This window comes from Fusarium flagelliforme (genome assembly GCF_020744385.1).
Source record: "Fusarium flagelliforme strain FIESC 12 MPI-CAGE-AA-0113 chromosome Unknown B0J16scaffold_8, whole genome shotgun sequence".
NCBI classification, from domain to species: Eukaryota; Fungi; Ascomycota; class Sordariomycetes; order Hypocreales; family Nectriaceae; genus Fusarium; species Fusarium flagelliforme.
This window is the reverse complement of record NW_025763510.1, coordinates 2,836,505-2,860,702: the sequence shown is the minus strand read 5'-3', so window position 1 is coordinate 2,860,702 and position 24,198 is coordinate 2,836,505. Positions and strand designations below refer to the sequence as shown.

At 51.3% G+C, this 24,198-nt stretch overlaps 1 protein-coding gene across 1 annotated transcript; it reads left to right on the top strand.

Annotated features, from left to right (window-relative positions):
- Positions 1-930: 930 nt before the first annotated feature.
- On the top strand, positions 931-23,854 carry B0J16DRAFT_406520 (uncharacterized protein; the record flags this gene model as incomplete). Its single annotated transcript, XM_046132974.1, has 1 exon — positions 931-23,854. One exon carries the CDS (start codon positions 931-933, stop codon positions 23,791-23,793), a length of 22,863 nt encoding a protein of 7,620 aa, XP_045978423.1. The 3' UTR covers positions 23,794-23,854.
- Between the last annotated feature and the right edge of the window lie 344 nt (positions 23,855-24,198).

The window sequence follows — 24,198 nt, the reverse complement described above, 5'->3', positions numbered from 1 at the left end:
CTTGACAACCTGCATGCGCCACGTCCTCGTTCCTCTGAAGTATCACACCCAACCTTCCGAAAGAAAAACTGAAAGAACTTGGACATTGCCTTGGTAGTACACACTAATCAACTAGTTTTAGTGCCATCGATGTAGTCCTGTAGCTAGGTAGGAATGGACTCTCAATATTGCATAAAATAATTAAAAGCAATGCCATGCCAGTGTTAGCCAGCCACAGTCCAAGCATATTTGCTATTGCGGTGGTGTATCATGGTACTCGAGTTAAAATAACCTGGAAATAGGAGGGTAGAGTGCTCCGGTGATACCGGTCGTCGTCTCTCGGCCAGGGCCGGAAGTTGCAAACTGTCGAGTTATGCAGCAGAGAAAAGCCAGCCACCTCCTCCTGACCAGTCGAAGTCTTCTTTATGTAAAGGGGTGGATGAACAAGTGGAGGCCAGGGGGTGCTGCTTCAGCGCAACACAAACGAAAGAGTCTCCATTCTTAGCAATCTCGTCATAGACTGCGTAGAAATTACTTTGCCCCTGACCTTCAACGCACCACGCGTGTAATGAAACTTGAACTCTGCAAAGTGGCTGTTCAGCTGGAGGCCAAGATGGCCGGAACGTTTAGGTAGAATTGTTAGCACCCCGGCTTCCTCCCTGAATGGCGAGCTTTTCCTATCTCGTATGACCTAGTGTGTTTCGCAGGCAAGGATATATCCGTCTTTCATTATCCATAGAAGCAAAAGCGTTCCACTCACCTGCTTTTTTCACCCCATGTGAACCACGAGACGTTAATCGAACTTCGTTGTACCCAGATTGATAGAAGTATTCACAGGTGATATCGATCTGATATACCCGTTACTCTAAGTTACGCGTTGCTCTAAATTACGAACAACGCTTTGTTGCTCAATACCTGCCGACATCACCACCACCTAGTGCCTATACACAAATGGCCCCAACAACTTGTGGCTGTGCTACCATCGGGAGTAAGGTAATGGCAGCTATGGAGCCGACCATCTTTCCAGCGTCCGAGACTGGCGAGGAGAATCAGAGTTTTATATCTGATATCCCGGGACGCTTGGAAAACGAAGCTGTTGTCAAAGGCCTTGTTCTGTCTCACGAGGCTCAGTGTGATGTATTGTACGTAGCCTGGGCCATCCTCCTCAGGTGCTTCACAGGACTCGATAAAGTATGTTTCGAATTCCAGAGTGAGCACAAGATCGCGGGTGAGCCAGGACGCTGCAGCACAGATGGTCACACATATGCCATGCAGGTGCATATTCTTGCCGATCAGACTGTTCAGAGCCTGCTTGCCGGGAAGCATGCTGCACTGGCTCTGGTAGCGGAGAGCAAGGCCAAGACCCATTTCAACACAAACCTTTCCATCTGTAGCTTGGATGAGAAGCAAGATGGAAATACCAATATCTCTTCATGGTGCAAAATCCAAATGTGTGTCGATCCTGTTACCCTCAACACGGTTCTGTCATGGAACCCTACCTTCATGACACGAAGACATGCGGAGAGCATCAGCAACACTTACACCAAGATCTTTGGAGAAATCGTCGCTCACCAAGAAACAATTATTTCCACTCTCAAATACTGCAGCGAGCATGATGAGAGACAGATTCTGGCGTGGAACAGCATTCCAATGAGCCATGTGCAGAGATGTATCCACCAAGCCATCTCAGAACAGGGCACCCTACGACCTGATGCAGAGGCAGTCTGTGCCTGGGACGGCAGTTTCTCATACGTGCAGCTCCTATCCTTATCGGATCGACTTGCATCTCACTTGCAGACACTGGGTATTGGCCCTGAGGTGTTTGTACCTATTTGTTTTGACAAGTCGAAGTGGACCGTTGTGGCTATGCTGGCGATCCTCAAGGCCGGTGGCATATTCGTCCCATTTGACCCTACCCAGCCCTTGCTACGCTTGCAGGCTCTGTCAAACAAGGTAGAAGCCAAGACTATCCTGTGTTCCCCTCAACATCAGGTTTTGCTGGAGGGCGTCGCGCCCGAGCTGATACCCGTTGGTACACAGCTATTCGAGAGACTGGCTGAGCACAGCGGAGAGGTCGCCCGTGGATCTTGGAATGACGGCGCTTACATGATCTTCACGTCCGGCACCACGGGAGAACCCAAAGGTGCTTTAATACAGCATGGCGCTCTTCTGTCAAGCGCCCTCGCTCATGGGCCTGCTATGATGATGGACAACAACACGCGTTCACTTCAATTTGCCGCGTCGACATTTGATGTGAGCATTACTGAGATCCTAACATGCTTGATCCTGGGGGGTTGTGTTTGTATACCCAGTGAGGAAGCCAGATTAAATGCTATCGAGGAGGCTATTACCCAGCTTCAAGCCAACTGGGCACTATTGACACCAACGTTTGTCAAATTCATCAATCCCACCAATGTCCCATCTCTCAAGACTCTTGTCACAGGGGGAGAAGCCATGACCCAAGCTGTCATTAGGTCATGGTCTCATATCAACCTTATCAACTGCTATGGACCTGCCGAAACATCTGTTGTCTCGCATGTCCATCGTGGTATGATGGAGGGTAAGAACCCATTGAACATTGGCCATCAGGTTGGCATCCATTGTTGGGTTGTTGACCGGTATGATCATGACCGTCTCATGCCTATTGGAGCGGTCGGCGAGCTGGTAATTGAAGGCCATACGCTTGCGCGAGAATACTACAAAGAGCCGGAGAAGACAGCTGAGGCTTTTATTGTTGATCCTGCTTGGACATACCATCAGTCACAACTTGACAGGCCGAGGAGGATGTACAAGACTGGTGATCTTGTCCGATATAACCATGATGGCACTTTTCATATTGCCGGCCGTAAGGATGCACAGATCAAGTTTCACGGTCAGCGCATTGAGCTTGGCGAGATCGAGCACCACATCAACGTCAGCCTCAACATCAAGCATGGGATGGTGGTACTTCCCAAGAAAGGCTTCTGCGAAGGTAGACTCTTAGCTGTTGTTCAGCTGAGTGATGCTTCGGCCAATGATCTTGTCCCGAAGGGTCAGCCTTACAAGCTGATCGACGGTCCCCTCGCTAGTATCGCACATGCCAAGGTGGAGGAGACGAAGGCACTTCTCGCTAAGAGGCTACCTGCGTACATGGTCCCCTCTATGTGGCTTCCACTCGAGTTCATCCCACGTCTTCAATCGGGGAAACTTGATCGCAAGCAGACAGGGCAGTGGGTTGAGGACATGACCGAGTCTTTCTACCGACAACTCAACCCGATCGCTATCAGCGGTAATGCCAAAACCTTGAAGTTTTCGAATGAGACGGAGTCAAAGCTACACAACATCTGGACTCACGTACTGAACCTCAAACCAGAACAACTTGGTCTCACCCAGTCTTTCTTGAGCGTCGGTGGCGACTCCATCTCTGCGATGCAAGTCATGAGTGAGTGCAAGAAGCGCGGCCTGGGTCTGACAGTCTCGCATATCATTACTTGCAAGTCGCTCACTGCACTGGCATTACAAGTGAGGGATATCGAGAGGCCGACACTATTGCAAGAGCGTGTGGATACGCCCTTCGAGCTTTCGCCCATTCAGAAGCTGTATTTCTCCCGACCCAACCATGATCAGGGGCACTACAATCAGAGTTTCCTTCTTCGTACGAGCCGGCATATCATTGAAGCAGACTTACGCAAGGCTATGGAGATCGTCATACGGAGGCACTCTATGCTTCGCGCTAGGTTTAGTCAGGATGCCGATGGAAAGTGGTATCAGCGAGTTACTGACGAGATTATGGGTTCTTATCGACTGCGTACAATTGAAGTGACATCAAGCGATGAGCTCAAACATTCGCTCGTGGACAGTCAGACATGTCTTGACGCTTCCAGCGGCCCACTCATTGCCGCTGATCTTATCGACGAGATTGGGGAGCAACAGCGTTTATTTATGGTTGCACATCATCTAGTAATCGACCTCGTTTCCTGGAGAATTATTCTCCAGGAACTAGAGGAGTTGCTGACAAGACCTGAGGCCGCCCGCGAGATGGACCGTCCTTTACCTTTCCAAACCTGGTGCAAGATGCAACAAGATCATGCTGTTGCACAGACACCGGAACAGGCCTTCCCCATAAACGGTGTTCCTGATGGCAATGCTAGTTACTGGGGCATGGAGGATGTGCCCAACACCTACGGACAGATGACTGGTAAAGGCTTTGATATTGGGCCTGCACAGACCTCTCTCCTGTTATCGAAGTGCCACGAAGCCTTGCGCACTGAGATTCCAGATATTCTTATGGCCGCTATGATCTTCTCCTTTGGTCAGACATTCACCGACCATCCCATCCCGGCCATCTTTGCTGAGGGTCACGGTAGAGAGACTTGGGATCTCTCCACCGACTTGTCAAATGTGGTCGGATGGTTTACAACAATTTACCCTGTCTTTGCAGGCTCTGATGCATCTTCTAGTCTGATCGACACTCTCAAGATGGTTAAGGATGGCCGACGTAAGGTTCCTGCCAATGGAAGACCTTACTTTGCCAGCCGTTGGTTGACGCGAGAGGGTGAGAAGGCTTTCTCGCGCCACTGGCCATTGGAGATCACATTCAACTACCTCGGTCAGTATCAGCAGCTTGAGCGTGAGGGTGCACTCTTTACCCCAGTAGGCGATATCGCTGGGGAGGTCAGGAGTGCTACTGACGGCGCCGATGTCGGTCCATTGACGACGTGCATTTCACTTTTTGAAGTATCTGCAGTCATCATCAAGGGTACTCTACGATTCTCATTCTTGTTCAACCAGAACATGAACTATCAGCCGGAAATTCGACAGTGGATCACCTCGTGCCAGCAGAACCTTGGCCGCCTGATCGAGTCGCTGTCAATCATGGCTCCCGAGCCAACACTAAGCGACTTTCCGCTTCTGTCTCTCACCTACGATCGTCTTCATCTGCTCACGCAGGAGAAAATACCCGAGGCCGGCATTGATGACACTAGTCGAGTGGAGGACGCATACCCTTGCTCCCCGATGCAATCAGGCTTATTGGTTAGCACGACAAAAGATAGCGCTACTTACGCTGCGTATACCCTCCATGAAGTCAAGACTAGGAGTGGTCTACCAGTGGATGTTGGGAAGCTTGAACGTGCTTGGCGGCGAATGATTGAGTACCATCCCATGTTGCGAACTATCTTTGTGGAAAGCGTGACTCTTGAAGATTCCCTTTATGATCAAGTGGTTTTGAGAGACGTTCAAGCTCCCCTGATCGCGTCTGAAAGGGATACTGACGAAGAGGTAGTCCGCAGCCTCGATGTGCCACGACACCACGAGGATTACTCTCCCCTGCTCCACGTCTTTGAGATTTGCAAGTCCAAGACAGGCAAGGTCTTTTGTAAGCTTGATATCAGCCACGTTATCATGGACGGAACTTCCCTCTCCATTCTCTTTCGCGACCTGTCCCTCGCGTACGCCGGCATGCTGGGATCGGACAAAGGTCCTTTGTATAGCGATTATATGAGGTATCTCCAGTACCAGATACCCGAACCAGGCATCGAGTATTGGAAGTCGTACCTGATGGGTGTAGAGCCGTGTCACTTTCCCATACTCGATGACGGTGAAGTCGTGGAGGCGAAGGAGTTGAGACACCTCAGAGTCAAGTTCGACGAGTTAGCTCAGCTACAGAGCTTGTGTGACGAGCGCGGGGTCACCATTGTCAACGCCATCTATGCCGCTTGGGCGCTGGTGCTACGTCTTTACACCGCCTCAGATGAAGTCTGTTTCGGCCATCTTACCTCTGCGCGCGACTTGCCCATCGACGGTATTCGCGACGTCATCGGACCTGTTATCAACATGGTGACCTGCCGTGTTAACATCGATGGTTCGACTACTCTTGGCGACGTGATGGCGCTCGTGCAAAAAGACTTCCTGGACAGCCTAGACTATCGTCACACACCCCTTGCCCAAGTCCAACACGCCTTGCAGCTTTCTGACACAGCTCTGTTCAACACAGCCCTGTCGTACAGAAAACTGCCACCCGTACCGCAGAACCCTCCAGATATTGTGTTTGAGGAGGTTCGTCCCACATACGATCCTGATGAGTACAACGTGTCCGTCAACATCGAGGCTGGTGAGGATAACATGGCTGTTGACCTGATGTACTGGTCGGATACTATGTCAGACCGTCAAGCCATGAATGTTGCGCACGCCTTTACTACGGCGCTTAGCAACATCTTGCACCACACCGACCGGCCTGTTTCTCAACTCGACCATCTCGGTCCACATCATCTCCAGCAAATTTCACAGTGGAACCAACACATGCCCGAAGCTGTTGAGAGATGTGTGCACGACCTGTTCCAGCAACAGGTGATGTTGCGTCCCAATGCCCAGGCCGTTACTTCGTGGGACATGGAATTTACCTATGCTGAGCTTGACGAGGCATCCACCAAGCTTGCTCATCACATCGCTGCCCTAGGTGTTAGCCTCGAGACCTTTGTACTCGTTTGCTTTGACAAGTCAGCCTTTGCGATCGTCGCTATGTTGGCGATCCTCAAGGCTGGTGGTGCGTGCGTTCCCCTGGATCCAGCTCATCCCGACGCTGCCATCAGACTACGTGCTGAGGACACACGTGCTCGTGTCGCACTTGTCTCACCCGAGATGGCCTCTCGTTTTAGAACGATAGTCGATACAACAGTTGTCGTGGACAAATCTCTCCTCCAGACCACCTCGCAGCAGATCCCTCTTCCACACGTCCAGCCTCACAATGCATGCTTCGTCATCTATACCTCTGGAAGCACTGGTCGTCCTAAGGGTGTGGTACTAGAGCATAGAGGTCTTGCTACCAACGCCATGTGCTCTGGTCCCAAACTTGGCTACAGCGACAATTCGCGAGTACTTCAATTCGCCTCTTACACATTCGATAACAGTCTCGCCGAGATCTTCAGCACACTTACTCTGGGAGGCTGCGTGTGTGTGCCGTCGGAACACGAGAGATTCCATGACCTGGCCGGGGCTATCAACCGTTACTGCGTCACGATGGTTGACATCACTCCAACCGTTGCTTGTCTACTCAACCCTGCCGATGTCCCGACGTTGAAGACTTTGGCTCTAGGTGGCGAGGCTGTTACCCAGAAGTGTGTCAGTATATGGCGCGACTCTGTGTCTCTGCAGTGTTGCTACGGACCGTCGGAGTGTTCCGTCAATTCAACGTACTCGGGTGAAATTGCTCAACCGGGCAAGGCTACCAACATTGGACGTGCCGTTGGCTGTGTCACTTGGGTGGTAGAAGCTACTGATCATGACCGCTTAGTTCCCATCGGTTGTGTGGGGGAGCTTCTCATCGATGGTCCAATTGTCTCACGTGGCTACCTCAATCTACCGGAGAAGATGGCCGAGTCATTTGTTCCGCCACCTAACTTCTTGCAGGAGATGCTCCTGACTGCGGACAAGGGACGCAAGCTCTACAAGACTGGTGACCTGGTGCGCTACAACTCTGACGGTACACTTACGTACCTTGGACGCAAAGACACGCAGGTTAAGCTCCACGGCCAACGCATTGAACTCGAGGAGATTGAGCATCATATTGAGACCAGCTTGCCCCAAGGCTGGGCTTCTGCTGTCGAGCTTGTCGCGTTCGAGGCCAGGAAGGCACTGGCGTGTTTCATCTGTGCCGACGCAAATGTCTCCCACCAGGATGGAAGCGAGGAGAGTACCCTACTCCCTATGGATGATATACTCAGAATGCGGGCCAAGGATCTTGAGATGTTGCTTTTGAACGCTATTCCTTCGTACATGATTCCATCCGTCTGGCTTCCTGTGTCCAAGATGCCCATGACCTCGTCAGGGAAGCTGAACCGTCGCGCTCTCCGATCGCTAGCACAGGCTGTTCCGACATCGCTCATGAATAGTTACAAGCTGGTTGCGAAGAGTGGCCGCGCTCCGATTAGCGATATGGAGAAGCAACTGGCTACCATGTGGGCTAAGGTGCTAAACATTGATGTTAACTCTATCGGAGTCGATGATCACTTCTTCAGACTTGGTGGTGACTCTATCGCTGCGATGCAGTTGGTAACGTTGGCGAGGAAGTCAAATATCAACCTCACTGTCACTCGAATCTTTCAGAAGGTTTCGCTTCTGGATATGGCCCAGTCAGCACTGCCCTTGTCTCGAGCTCCGGCCACAACTGTGCAGCCATTCTCACTGCTGTCCCAACATGCTTCACTGGATGTATTGCAACGCGAAGTTGCTGACGCTACTCAGGTTGATGTTGCGGCGATCGAGGATATGTATCCTTGTACCGCCATCCAAGAGGGCCTCATGGCGCTCTCAGCTGGGAATTCGGGGGCCTACGTCGCTCAGTTCGTCTTCCGTATCCCAGATAGTACAGACATGGACAGCTTCAAGATGGCGTGGCAGCTCGTGATCCAGGCTGAGCCAATGCTACGGACAAGGCTCGTCCAGACGACCTGTGGTGGTCTTTTGAACGTGGTTATGGTTGATGACGCTCCCCAATGGTCCACCATTGGGACCCTTTCGGATGCGGAAGAGTGCCGGCGTCAGATTCCACTTCACAATGGTGCGCGGTTAATCGAATACGGTCTCGTTGAGAATGGCCGTCAACTCTTGTTCGTTTGGACTATTCACCATGCTCTCTATGACGGTTGGTGTCTCCCTCTCATTCTTGATAAGGTCAAGCAATGCTATCAGACCCTCCAGACCTCGGCTCGGCAACCAAGTCTAAGCGGTCCCAAGTACTCAACCTTCATCCAATATCTCACCGAGGTTGATTCCGGTCAAGATAACAAGTTCTGGGCATCATACCTCTCCAATATCTCGACACAACACTTTCCTCGCCTTCCCTCTCCTGACTACACACCAAGCGCAAGTGGTCTTGTTATACACAAGACCGAGTTCAACACTGAGCCATCAGGTTCAGGTATCACCTCAGCTACCATGATCCGCGCAGCATGGGCATTGACAATTTCTACCTACTCAGCATCAGATGATGTTGTTTTCTGGGAGACCATGACAGGCCGCGATGCTCCCGTTGATGGAATTGAGGACATGGTCGGTGTGACATTGGCCACTGTCCCGACCAGAGTGAGGCTTGAGCCTTCACAAACGGTAGGCGACCTTCTCGACACTGTCCAATCTGAATCCGCTGCGGTCAGAATGCACCAGTTTGCAGGCATCCATCGCATCAGTCGTATCAACTCTGATACAGCTTTTGCTTGTGCCGCGCAGAATCTCTTGGCCATCAACTACGGCTCACGACAATCGACAGATTCCTTCTGGTGCGAAGAGACCAATGAGATGGCCGGTACCAACTTCTACTCTTACGCTCTCATGCTTTCCTGCCACATTGCTGATGGTGTGCTTGAGACTGTTGTCCACTTCGATCCGAATGTAGTCTCTGAGTCGCAGACGCATCGCATCATGGATCAGTTCGCGATGATGCTGACGGCCGTCCAATCTTCGGATCTCGGGAAGGAAAGGGTTGGTGATCTTGAGACGATCAGTGCTCGGGATTTCCAGATCCTTTCTGAGATGAGTCGACTGGCACCGCCTGCTATGGAGAAGCTGGTGCATGACCTTATCAAGGAGACTGGGGAAGCGCAACCACTGAATAAGCCGGCTGTCTGCGCATGGGACCAGAGCCTCACTTACTCGGAGCTAGATTCTCAGTCTACACGTCTTGCATCCATCCTGACTGCAGCTGGCGTTGGCGCGAATTCTTTCGTACCCTTCTGCATGGAGAAGTCATCTTTGGTCGCCGTATCTATGCTTGCCATCCTTAAAGCAGGTGCTGCTTTTGTGCCATTAGACTATGCTCATCCCAACGCCCGTATCGTCGGTATCCTTGACGATGTCGAGGCTTCCACTATCTTATCTTCACCCCAATACGCTGAGCGCTTGACGAAGTTGGGAAAGAAGGTCATACCTATCTCGTCTACCTTGATGCAGAACTCCTCACCATTTGATCATCATAATGTCACTTTGTCTGCCAACTGTCCGTGCTACTCCATCTTCACATCTGGTACAACCGGCAAGCCGAAAGGTACCATCATTAGTCACTCCGCCTTCTGCACTGGAGCGACTGCCCATGGGTCAGCTATGGGTATGAACGAGACATCGCGGGTTCTGCAGTTTGCCTCACACACCTTCGACGCCAGCATCATGGAGACTCTCAGTACTCTAATCCACGGCGGAACTGTCTGTGTGCTGTCTGAAGATGAACGCATGCATGACGTTGCGGGGGCCATCAATCGCATGGACGTTAACTGGGCTCTGTTAACGCCTTCTGTCGCTCAGCTGATTGAGCCGTCTCTCGTTCCTGGGCTCAAGACATTGGTGCTTGGTGGGGAGGCTATGTCCCGCTCGCATATCTCTGCCTGGGCGCCGTATGTCCAATTGATGAACGCCTATGGACCCAGCGAGACCTCTGTTGTCGCCACCGTCAACCCTAGAGTTACGCTTGCCTCTAGTCCTTCCAACATTGGACGTGCTGTAGGAGGTGTCTGCTGGATTGTCGATCCTACCAATCACAACAGACTTGTACCTGTCGGTGTGGTCGGCGAGCTGGTGGTAGAAGGCCCAATTCTTGCACAAGGGTATCTCAAGAACTCTGAGAAGACCGCAGAGTCTTTTATTATCAACCCGTCATGGTGCAATAAGTTCTACAGCAAGACCTCCAACCGCGACCGCAGATTCTACAAGACCGGAGACTTGGCCAAGTTGGAGGACGACGGATCTATCGAGTTCCAAGGCAGAAAGGATAACCAAGTCAAGATCAACGGTCAAAGACTTGAGTTGTCTGAGATTGAGCATCACCTGAGCGTGGACCCCGTCGTTCAATCTTGTCTAGCATTTGTCCCATCTTCTGGTCCTCTCAAGGGTCGCCTCGTGGCTATTCTTTCGCTTCAGTCCTCTCCTGTCGCAGGTGCGGATATCACAGGAGACCAGGCGATGCGACTCGTCGACTTTGCGCCATCTCAATTGACAGGCATTCGTGATGTGCTTGCGGGAAATCTGGCCGCTTACATGATTCCATCTATCTGGATCGTCGTCAATCAAATTCCTCTCCTACCTTCTGGCAAGCTTGATCGCCGACACACGGCCACGTGGGTCGAGTCGATGTCATCTGAACAACATCAGAAGGTTCTTAGCGCTCAGGACCAGGACCAGACATCGGGCCTCATTCTAGACCGTGACCCTACAAGCATTGAGACCAAGCTTAGGGCTGCCTGGGCCAAGGTCCTCGGCATCGCTGTTGACAAGGTGCCATTTACCCGCTCATTTATCCGACTTGGGGGAGACTCGATCTCAGCGATGCAGCTGATGGCTGTTTGTAGGAGTTCCGACATGGCTGTTTCTGTCAGTCAGATCATGCGAAGCAAATCCATCATCGATCTTGCGTTGTCCGTCGCGGCTGTGGATGATCTTACACAGGATGACGAAGAAGAGGACAAGCCTTTCCCACTTTCGCCTATACAGAGAGTGTACGTTGGGAGTATGCTTACTGGCTCTACTCAATTCAACCAAAGCATGCTTCTGGAGACTGGACGCAGCATCACAGCTGGGGAATTGTCGACTGCTTTGGAGACTGTCACCAAGACGCACAGTATGTTGCGTGCTCGTTTCTCATGTGTCGATGATGTTTACTCTCAGCGTATCACGTCCGATATTCTTGGCTCCTACATTCTTCAATCGGATGTGGGTGTTGACCAGTCTCGCGTTGCTTCCTTAATCGAAGAAAGCCAGAAGAGCTTAAACATCTTCCAAGGGCCACTCCTCGCTGCAAACATCATTGAATTGGAGAATCCTGCCAAGCAAATCGTCTTCTTCGCCATTCACCATCTCGTCATCGATGTTGTTTCTTGGAACATCATCCTTCAGGATCTGGAGACGTTACTATCGTCACCCACCGCCAGGCTACCGAAGCCACTCTCTTTCCAGACTTGGAACTCTCAACAGCTGGAGGAGGCTTGCAACAATACAATGGAAAGTGTGTTCCACGACGTTCCTGCGCCTTCACAGGATTTATCTTACTGGGGAATGCAATCTGTACCCAATGTCCATGGCGATGCAGTCACTCAGACTGTAGAGATGCCTGCCGACGAACTATTCGGCTCTTATCATGAGGCGCTTAATACCGATGCCGTGGATGTCTTGCTTGCCTCTCTACTCGCCTCCTTCCGTGAAACGTTTTCCGACCGGTATTCTATGCCGTCTATTCTCAACGAGGGCCACGGAAGAGAGCCGCTAGACAATAAACTAGACTTGTCACGCACGGTTGGTTGGTTCACCACTCTTTGTCCCATCTACCTACCCGAAACCATGCCTGCCGAGCCCGATCTTCTTGACATGGTATACTGGGTACGGGACTTCAGACGAAAGGTTCCTGGCAAGGGCCGCCCCTACTTTGCATATCAGATGCTATCCGATACAGCCCAGGCCGCAGAGTGGCCCGTCGAAATCACTTTCAATTTCCTCGGTCAAACACAAAAGACGGAATCTGAAGGCGCCGTACTCAAGTCAGCGGGCAGCATGCTCGATTTGGCGACTGCAGAGACAGACATTGGAGTTAATGTCCCACGTCTTGCACTCATCGAGATCACTGCTTCCCTGTGTGGCAGTTCCCTGAGCTTCAGCGTTGCCTTCAACCGCCAGATGCAGCGTCAATCTGGTATTCAGGACTGGATCAGCTGTTTACCCCAGTTTATCCATGGGATTGTCAAGAGGTTGTTTGAAGCCGGTATTCAACAGCAGCCGCCCGACATTTCCCTACTGCCGCTGGTGTTTAGTGGTGCATCAAGAATGGAGACGAGACTTGCAGAACTCAGTATTTCGTTCCGTGACGAGGTCGAGGCTGCCTACCCTTGCTCCCCAGTCCAGCAGGGTATCCTCTTAGCTCAGATCAGGAGCCCTGAGTACTACTCCTACTCTGTCTCGTTCACCGTGAACCCAACTCAACCTGGTCATGTAGTGGACGTACAGCTACTAGTGGATGCCTGGCAGCTCGTTATCCAACATCATTCTACTCTCCGGACTATATTCGTTGATGGTCTTGTGGAGGAGGGCATCATCAGCCAGGTTGTTTTACGTAAACATCTTGCCGCCGTTTCTATCTTTGACTGCTCCGACGATGAACGACTTCAGAAGATCTCCGAACGATCTCCACTACCTGTCATGAGCAACACACCGCCACACCAACTTACAGTTTTCAAGACTGCAGACAAGGTCACCTGTGTTCTCGAGATGAGCCACGCCATATCCGATGGAACCTCTATGCCAATCCTGTTCCGTGACTTGGCACTGGCGTACCAACAGTCACTTCCTTCAGCAACCATCTCTGTGTACAGGGACTATGTGTCTCATCTACAAGACCAAGGTTCTCATGACATCAAGTACTGGCAGGACTACCTAACCGGAGCTGAGCCATGCCATCTACGCTTACTCTCAGAAACGGCGCAGCCCAGGGTCTTGCGATCTCTTGATCAGCCTATCTCCCATTCAGAAGCTCTACAAGCATTCTGTACCGAGAGAAGCGTGACGCTTTCCACCCTTCTCCAGCTGACATGGGCCCTGGTTCTCCAAGCCTACACAGGCCTTGACGATGTGTGCTTCGGATATCTTGTTGCAGAGAGGGATGTCCCAGTTCCTGACATTGAAAGCGCCATTGGCGTCTTCATCAGCATGCTGGTCTGCCGTGTGCGTTTCTCTCCAATTTCAACCATCGGAGACGTACTTGGGGCTGTACAACACGATCTTAGTGCAGCCATGGGCCATAAGAACATTTCGCTCGCCGACATTCAACGCGTGACCGGTTTAGCCAATGAACCACTCTTCAACACTGCCTACTCGTTTCAGCGACGGTCCGTCAGCAAGTCCATGGCGACTGGACCTCTATCATTTGACGTCAGCGATGCGCAGGATCCAAATGAGTACGACTTGACCGTCAACGCCGAAGTCTGGGAGTCTACTGCAGAGCTACAGCTGTGCTACTGGTCAGACAAGGTATCGGATTCACAAGCTGCGAATATTGCATCCACCTTTGATCAGATCTTGACTTCAATCATCTCATCCGATCACGCTCTCCCAACGAACCAGCTCAATATTCTCAGCGACCATTGCGCGCAGCAATTGATCTCTTGGAACGATGCCGAGCCAAAGCTAGTGGATTGCACCGTGCACCAGGTCTTTGAACACAATGCCCACCATCTGCCCCAGGATGCACCGGCTATTGAGGCCTGGGATGCCACCTTCACCTACCGCGAGGTCGATGTCGCAGCTTCTCAGCTTGCCCATCACTTGGTATCTCTCGGTGTCACACGCGAGACGTACATCCCTCTGTGCTTTGAGAAGTCTGCCTGGACACCCATCACCATGCTTGCAGTCCTCAAGGCTGGCGCTGCTTTTGTCCCAATCGATCCTGGCCACCCTCCGGAGCGAATCAACTTCCTCGTCCATAACATCGATGCCAAGCTCATTCTTTGCTCACCATCCCTCATGGATAGGTTTGCAGCCATGGACATCCCAATCTTTGCTGTCAGCCACGAAACAGTATCTCAAATATCCGCCTCACCAATCTCGCCTGCAGTCGAAATTCAAACACGCGACGCTGCGTACATAATCTTCACGTCAGGAACGACTGGTCTACCCAAAGGCACTATCATCGAGCATGCCGCATTTACCACCGGTGGTATTTCTCATGCCCGAGCCATCAATATGACCTCATCCTCTCGCGTTCTCCAATTCGCGTCACACACTTTTGATGCCAGCATCATGGAAATCCTAACTACCTTCCTCGTCGGTGGCTGTGTTTGCATTCCCTCTGACGAGGAGCGTATGAATGACTTGGCTGGTGCTATCGCCAGGTATAACGTCAACTGGGCCTTGCTTACACCATCTGTGGCAAATGTGCTCAAGCCAGGTAGTGTTCCGAGTCTCAAGGTTCTTGTTACTGGTGGTGAAGCAATGTCAAGAGACCACATCACCAAGTGGTCAAGTCACGCTGCCCTCATCAACGCATACGGGCCCAGTGAGGCTTCAGTCATTGCTGCAACGCACACCAAGGTGGATCAGCATGGCACGGTGGTGAACCGAGAGCCTACCACTATCGGACACGCTGTCGGGTGTCGTTCCTGGGTTGTCGATTCACGCAATCACAACCGCCTCATGCCCATTGGAAGTATTGGCGAGCTTGTTATCGAAGGCCCCATCGTTGCAAGGGGATATCTGAGCAATGAGACCAAAACTAGGGAGGCATTTATTGACCACCCATCTTGGCGTGCGAGGACCAGGCTTTCTGGTGACCGGGTGGACAGGATGTACAAGACCGGTGATCTGGTCACATACAACTCTGACGGTTCCTTGAACTATGTCTCGCGCAAGGATACACAGATCAAGCTCAACGGACAACGAATTGAGCTTGGTGAGATCGAACATCACGTCAAGGTCAACCTGCCTGCACATGTCCAGTCTGCTGTGGAGTTGGTCGTACCTCAAAGCAAGGCATCAACCAAGGCACTGGCTGTGTTCTTTGCCAGCAATGAATCTGTCGAGGCTGACACGGCAGACCTTCTCCTGCCTATGTCATCTACTTCCATGGAGATGTGCCAGTCACTCAAGACAGCCATCAGCACGGCTCTTCCGCCACACATGGTACCGACCATTTACATCCCAGTGGTCAAGATGCCATGGACCTTGGCGGGCAAGTTAGACCGTCAAAAGCTCAAAGCCATTGCCCAGTCTATTCCTCCTCAGCAGATGGGTAACTACAAGCTCGCTGGGGCCACCAAGAGCCGGGCTCCAACTACCTTCATGCAATGCAAGTTGCAGCAGGTCTGGGCGAAAATCTTGAGCATAGCTCCTGACAGTATCAGTAGGGATGATAGCTTTTTCAGGCTCGGTGGTGATTCCGTCGGTGCCATGAAGGTCGTTTCCGCCGCTAGGACGGAGGGTGTTGCCCTTAGCGTTATGGACATCTTCAAGACTCCCGTTTTATCGGAGCTGGCTACCTGTTGCGAACAATCTGACCAAGCTGCCATCACCAACGTTGAACCCTTCTCATTGTTGCAGAATGTCGTATCTACCTCTTTCCTCCTTGACGAGGTCGCCAAACACTGTGGCATCCAGCCGAGCCAGATACAAGATTTGTACCCGTGCAGCTCCCTTCAAGAAGGTCTCGTGGCTTCCTCTATGCAGAAGCCTGGTGCATATGTTGCCCGATACGTCTTCAAGGTGCCGTCAGACATCGACATGGAGCGTCTAAGGATGGCATGGCAGAGGACTATTGATCACGTCGACATTTTGAGATCGCGTATCGTGAACACTCAATCCTTAAAGTCTTACCAAGTTATTCTTGCGCCACATGAGATTGATTGGGAGTACTACACCAGTCTTGGGGCCAGCTCCCGTACCAACCCTATCCCTGATCGCAATGGCGGTGTACTGACCCGCAATGCTATTGTCCACTCTTCCGATGATGACATGCGATACTTTGTATGGACGGTGCACCACGCTCTATACGACGCTTGGAGTATGCCCTCTATCCTCAAGCTGTTCTTCGATATCTACCAAGGAGAGACTTGCCTCCCACCAATTGTTCCCTACGCCAACTTCGCCAAGTACTTGGCCGATATCGACGGTCAAGCCTCAGACGAGTTCTGGAAGGCCAGGTTCCAGGCAGCCTCTCTCGTATCTCATTTCCCAACCACCACTGCAACCGACGAGGAGCCTTCACATGCCTCGCTGAATCATACAATACAGTACAGCAAGGAAGGTCTCGGTATCGATGTTACCATCTCAACGATCGTTCGCGCAGCTTGGGCGCTTCTTCTGGCCACTCAGACTGGCTCTGATGATGTTGGCTTCGGTGAAACATTATCCGGTCGCGATATTGCTCTTGACCATGTGGAGGATATCCTCGGCCCAACGCTTACCACAGTGCCTTGGAGAGTGCAGATTGATCGAGGCGCTACAGTTGGCCACTTCCTGAACACTCTCCACAAGCAGGTAGCTCAAGTCATCCCTCATCAGCATGCCGGTCTTCAGCACATTAAGCGTCTTGGGCATTCGATCGCGGTTGCTTGCGACTTTAGAAATTTGCTTGTCATTCAGTCCAGCGACGACTCAGCGAAGGACCAGGAATTTTTGCAGCCACTGGAAGAACAAGTGGAGCACAAGACGTTCTTCACTTATCCATTGGTTGTTGAATGCACCATTGAGGCCGATAACCTGGTTCTCGCGATCCATCACGATGAGACCGTCTTGACAAGCTGGCAGACCGAGCGTATAGCTCGCCAATTCGACGCTCTTGTCAATCAGCTTATTTCTCTTTCGCAGCAGCCTGATCGTACATTGTCGGACCTTCAGCTGCATAGTCAAGAGGATGTCCAGATGATCAAAGGATGGACCTGTCAGTCACACGTTATCTCTGACAACACTATCTCCAGCTTGTTCTTGCAAACGGCAACCACTTATCCCAATGCCCCGAGCATCCGCGCTTGGGATGGCAATCTCAGCTATCAGTCTCTCGCACGATACGCTGCACAATTCGCCAAGCACCTTATGCAGCACGGTGTAGGAGCTGAGGTCATGGTACCTTGCTGCATGGACAAGTCTCTCTGGACGTCAGTTGCCATGCTCGCTGTCATTCTTGCGGGCGGTACCATTGTTCCTTTGGACCCCGCTCATCCTCCAGCTCGCCATGCAGAGATCACCCGCGAATGCAGCTCTCGTGTCGTACTATGCTCACCTCAGTATCAGGACCGCTTCAATGACGTTGTTGACATTGTAATCAGTGTCGACAAAGAGTTATTCAACGCCCATCAACATGTCTCATTGCAAGGCCTTCCGAATGTGTCGAGTCAGGATGCCGCTTTTGTCATATACACTTCCGGCAGTACTGGAAAGGCCAAGGGCGTTATCATTGAACATGCCTCATTTGTCGCGAGTCTCAGAGCCTACACACAACGCATGCATCTCACGTCGACTTCTAGCGTGTTCCACTTTACATCGTACGCCTTCGACATCGCCATGGGAGAGACGTTCGGTGCATTTACAACTGGTGCTTGTCTCTGTGTTCCTAGCGAAGAGATGAGGATGGCCGACTTACCAGGCGCGATAAATTCACTCGGCGCTACATGGGCATTCTTAACGCCTTCACTTGCTAATATGCAAGATCCATCCAGCTTTACAACACTCCAGACACTTGTCTGCGGAGGTGAGGCAATGTCAGCTGAGACTATTGCCAAATGGGCAGATATAGTTGAGTTGATAAACGGCTATGGACCTGCTGAGTGTACTATTTTTGCTGTCGCCAACGCCCATGTCTCCGCCGACAAAGACCACACCAACATTGGTCAAGCTTTGGACAGTTGCCACACTTGGATTGTCGATCCTAGGGATCACGATCGTCTTGCTCCTGTCGGCTGTGAAGGCGAGCTGCTCATCAGTGGGCCTATCGTTTCCCGGGGGTACGTCAACGACGACCGCAAGACTGCACAAGCATTCATTAAGAACCCGGCCTGGATGCACCACTTTACTGAGAAGTCTGTTCGTCTATACAAGACAGGCGACTTGGTCAGGTATCGCCCAGATGGAAGCTTGATATACGTCGGTCGCAAGGACAATCAGGTCAAGCTTCACGGTCAGCGCATGGAGCTCGGCGAGATCGAAGCCTGTCTTGAGACGAACGCACGCCTTCGTAATGCTCTCGTCGCACTGCCAAAGTCTGGTATCTTCAAGGGCCGACTGGTGGCCATAGTCTCATTCAAGGACCCCGAGTCCGAGAATCCAGGCCTCGCAACTTCGCAATTCACTCCGGTTTCCGCTTCCGAAATGGAAGCCGCTCGCACACAGGTTTCTGCGTTACAGCACACTCTATCGGAGAACCTTCCACCTTACATGATGCCCTCTTCCTGGCTCGTGGTGAGCGCTATTCCCTTGTTGCTATCTGGAAAGCTTGATAGGGTTAGCTGCCAGACATGGCTTGCCCATATGGATGTGGAGATGCCCGAATATTTAGTTGATGGTGGTCCGAGTGAGGATGTTGTAGTGTCTGACACCACAGAGACTGGACGTCTACTACATCAGATCTGGTCTTCAGTTCTTCGCATTCCAGAAGACAAGACGCCTACCAACCGCTCTTTCATTTCCCTCGGTGGCGACTCCATCATGGCCATGCAAATCATGTCTCGCTGCCGCGACCACTCCGTCAAATTGACCATGCGAGACATCATGAGCGGCAAGTCCATCACCGAGTTGGCTTCCATTATCGAGAAAGAAGACCAAGCTGCACCCGGCGCCATACCAGATGACGAGGACGATAACAGCCAGCCATTCGGACTGTCACCGATTCAGCAGCTCTTCTTCAACAACAGCTCCAATAAGGACCGTGGAGACCGCTTCAACCAGAGCCAGCTCTTTTCGATCCATGGTTCCATTGATATATCCAGCTTTGCACAAGCCATTCATGAACTTGTGCAAAGACATCCTATGCTTCGCGCCCGTTTCGGTAAATCCACCGACGGACAATGGACACAACACATTGCCGCAGACACTGAAGATGCTTACTCATTGAACTTCCACAATGTTAGCACCACAGCCGAGTTGGTTGAACGGGTTGCTTTCAGTCAAGAGAGTATTGACATCTCCGGTCCTGTCTTTATCGTGGACCACTTCATGATGCCTGATGGTCCTCCAACGGTCTCGCTCATAGCTCATCATCTCGTCGTCGACGTTGTGTCCTGGATCAACATCACCCAAGACCTAGAGATATTACTCTCGACCTCTCTTCCTCCATCACATAAACCACTCTCATTCCGGCGATGGAACGTCGCACAGGCCGAGCACGCCAAGTCGCTTGAGAAGCAGGGCGAAACATTCCTTCCATTCACTGTACAACCCGCAGATCTGGACTTCTGGGGCATGTCCAACGCTACGAACACCTATTCACAAGTCACTCAGCGGTCCTTTTTCCTCTCCGATACCAACATCCTACCTATGTTATTGACCGATTCCCACACAGCACTCAGGACTGAACCTCTTGATCTCTTCATCTCGTCTTTGCTCCAATCATTCGGACAGTGTTTCCCGGACCGAGAACTTCCAACATTGTTCAACGAAGGTCATGGTCGCGAACCGTGGGACGACAACATTGATCTTTCCGAAACTGTTGGATGGTTCACTTCCCTTTGTCCTATCCACTTATCACAACAGAACGTCAACCCGACTGACATCATTGACTATGTTCGCAAGGTCAAGGACTTGCGACGTAGCATACCCAGCAACGGCCGTCCGTATTTTGCTCGTCGCTACCTTACAGAGTCTGGAAGGCTCCATCTCCACAATCATGAACCCATGGAGATTCTGCTGAACTTCCTGGGTCGCTCTCAACAGAGTGGTGAGGAAGACACTGTCTTGCGCTCTTTGGACTTGCCGTTGAGCGAGGAAGATATTCAGGCCATTTCAGATGTCGGACCCGACACTCGACGCATGGCTCTCTTTGAGATCTCAATCAGTATTCTCGATGAGGGCATCAACTTCACCTTCATGTACAACAAGCACATGCTGCATCAAGACCTCATCCAGAAATGGGTTATCACGTGCAAGGACGCTCTCACCAATATGGCAAAGGAGCTCAGCACAGCTCCATGCGTCCCTACCCTCAGTGACTTCCCTCTCATACCATTAGACTACGCCGGGCTCCAAGAAATAGTTGACAAGTCTCTACCTGCCGCTCATGTTCATCACGATGAAGTCGAGGACATATATCCATGCTCGCCAATGCAGGAGGGTATCCTACTCAGTCAACTACTTGATCCCTCGCATTACCTGTTCCACACCGTACTCGAGGTATCATCTCCCACTGGCGTAGCTATTGATGCTTCACAGCTGGCTTTGGCTTGCTCAACTGTTGTTGAACGTCACGCCGCACTACGCACCATCTTCATTGAGAGTGTTCACCGCAGTAGCTCCTTTGATCAAGTCGTTACACGTCCTCACAAAACTCGAATCAGCACGATCAAGTGTCGTGAGATCGATGTGATGGCAAAGCTGAACACAAGATCGCTGGGAAAAACTAACAAGAAACATGGACAGCCCGTACTTCCCTATCAGATCACCATTTGCCAGACACCGCAGGGCAAGGTCTTCATGAAGCTTGAGATGAACCACGCTGTCACAGATGGCGCTTCTACGGCTGTTATCCTGCGCGACATCTCAGACGCTTACAGCAACAGCTTGCCGTCCACAAAGGCACCATCCTACAAGGAATACATCAAGTATACCTTCAACCAGTCCTTTGATTCGAGTCTCACTTACTGGAAGACCTATCTCGCTGGTGCTCATTTCACCGAATTTCCAACCATGAACTCAGACCATATGGTGGCTAAAAGCCTCGGCTCCGTTACCGTCGACTTTGATCGGTTCGCGGAACTACAGTCTCTCGGTTTGGAGCTTGGCGTGACATTCTCCAACATTATCATGGTCGCATGGGCACTTGTTCTTCGGAAATACACTGATTCCCAAGATGTTTCCTTTGGATACTTGGCCTCCGGTCGCGACGCTCGAATTGATGGAGTTGCTGACATTGTTGGACCTTTGATCAACATGCTCGTGTTACGCTTCCAATTCACACACGGCATGCTTCTCAAGCAAGTCCTCCTCGACGCCCAAGAAGACTACGTCAACAGTCTGCCATATCAGCATTTCTCTCTTGCCCGTGTTACTCATGCACTGGGACAAGCGAAGCGTGGCTTCTTTAACACAGCTGTGTCCATCCAAAACGCCGGTTCATCAGAAGACGCTGACCTCGGTGCCCTTAAGTTCGAGTCGGTGGATGCCTTTGATCCCAGTGAATACGCCGTTACACTCAATGCAAACACCACTCGCGGTGATGAAGGTATTGTTTTCCGTTACTGGAATACCGTTCTTTCTCATACGCAAGCCGAGGACCTTGCACATGTGATGTCCGAGGTACTCAGCGACATCATTGATCACAGCGAGGAGGCCCTGTCGCACTTACGGGTGTCGCAGGTTTCGTCGCTACCTACCTACGCCAATTCATCTGTGGAAGTCGGTTGCACGTACCAGCACGACCATATGCACCGCTCCGTCTCAACTCCTACCTCGACAGTCAGTTACTCAACAGGTCCTGGTCCCACCCTCTTCTCTCCTTCGGCCTCTTGGGGTACGCTGACCAAGGATCGCTTCCATGAGAAGCTATCAGCGTTGTGGAGAGATCATCTCGACATTGACACGACTGAGATCACATACGAGGGAAGCTTCTTCGAATGCGGCGGTGACTCCATCATCGCCATGGCCATGGTTGGCGACGCCAGAGGCAAGGATCTTCCTCTCACGGTAGCTGACATCTTTAAGAACCCAACTTTCGGCTCTATGCTTAAGGTTCTGAGAGACAAGTCATACAAAGACAACGACATGGCGTCTACCGACGGTGACACTTCCCTGGTGGACTCCAAGAAGGATGACATTATCGTCGAGGAGTATGTCTACAAACCATTGTCTCTTCTTGGGCAGCAAGACCCTGAAGGGTTTGTCCGTGGTACTATTTGCTCTCTCGTCGGGGTTTCTCGGGCCAGTATCATTGATGTTCTCCCAACAACCGATTTCCAAGCCCAAGCTGTTGAAGGCAGCCTGCTGGACTCACGATGGATGTTGAATTACTTTTACCTCGATGGATGCGGATATCTGGACGTTGCTCTTCTACAGGAAAGTATCACAAATGTCACTGCCGCATTCGATATCCTCCGCACCGTCTTCGTGCCCTATCAGGCGACCTACCTTCAAGTTATCCTCCGTCACTTACAGCCTGACATCACCATCCAAGACGTTGATGACATCGAGCAGTTCACTTCTGAGCTTGAGTCAGATCATCGTTGCCAACTTGCACGCCCTGAGCGCTCCTCTCTTCGCTTTGTTATTGCACGACATAACTCTTCCCAACAACACAGGATCTTCATCAGACTATCTCACGCGCTGTACGACGGTGTCTGCTTCCCGGCAATTCTCAACGCCTTGAAGGCATCTTACGATGGAGAACCCATCGTCACCACGCCCTCATATGCGTCATATATCTGCGGTGTGAGGGGTAGGACCAGGTCCGAACAATACACATACTGGCGATCACTCCTCAAGCACTCCACTCCAACAGACATCATCCCTCGACAAACGAGTATCATGCGCACAATTCCTACTCAGGTCCTGAAGAGAGTTATAGCTACACCCTCTCTTGCGGCCTACAGCATCACCACCGCCACCGTCGTCAAAGCAGCTTGGTCTACAGTCCTTGCCAAAGCCACTGGCAAGGCGGATGTTGTCTTTGGTCATCTCATCAGTGGGCGCAACGCACGCCACGTCCCTGGTATCGAAGCTATCGTCGGTCCTTGTCTGAATGTAGTTCCCGTTCGTGTGCCTTTCCAAGTCTCCTGGACCGTGCTCGATCTTCTCCGCCATATCCAACATCAACAAGTGGACAACATGCCATATGAATCACTTGGCTTCAGGGATATCATTAGGAACTGCACTGATTGGAACGACGATGGAGCAATGGGCTTTTCTACCATGGTTCAGCATCAGAGCATGGCTCAAACGGACAGTCTATCCATTGGAGACAACACGTATAACGTTGGTGTGATCGCTTCGCAGGAGGATACTGCCGACTTTAGCGTCGTCACTACACCGCAAGACTCAAACAGTACTGAAGTCTGTTTCTTGTTCCCCGCGGGTGGACATGTGGGCATGGACTTTGCTGAGCAATTGTTTGATGCTCTATGTGATACCATTACGCATTTTTCACAGAACGTTGATGTTCCTGTTGTATTCTAGTCATTTCTCCTTTCCTTTTACCCACTGTCTTTCCTTTCTCTTCTGTTAGTTAGTATTATCGAATTTTGTTCACTTATGTATGCTGTCCCATAATCCCATGTGATATTCTCTAAGTCTTTGTTCACTGAAAAATAAGTATCATACAGGACTTGGAATGATTCTGATATTTACACTAATTTATAGAATGGGGGTATCTGGGTTTCTATCTAATTGATATGAGAGGGGTGGGTCATTTATACATTAAGCATTAATGGGTTATCTTTGGGACCCAAAGATAAGCGTAAGGCCGCGGACTCTGGGAGTCGAAACCAGTTTAGGTCGTCTGGGAGGTATGAGTAGGGCCTCCTGTGGCTCAATGGCCTTTGGTGTTGGTGCTGCTGCTGTTACTTTGTGCCTCGTTGTGGC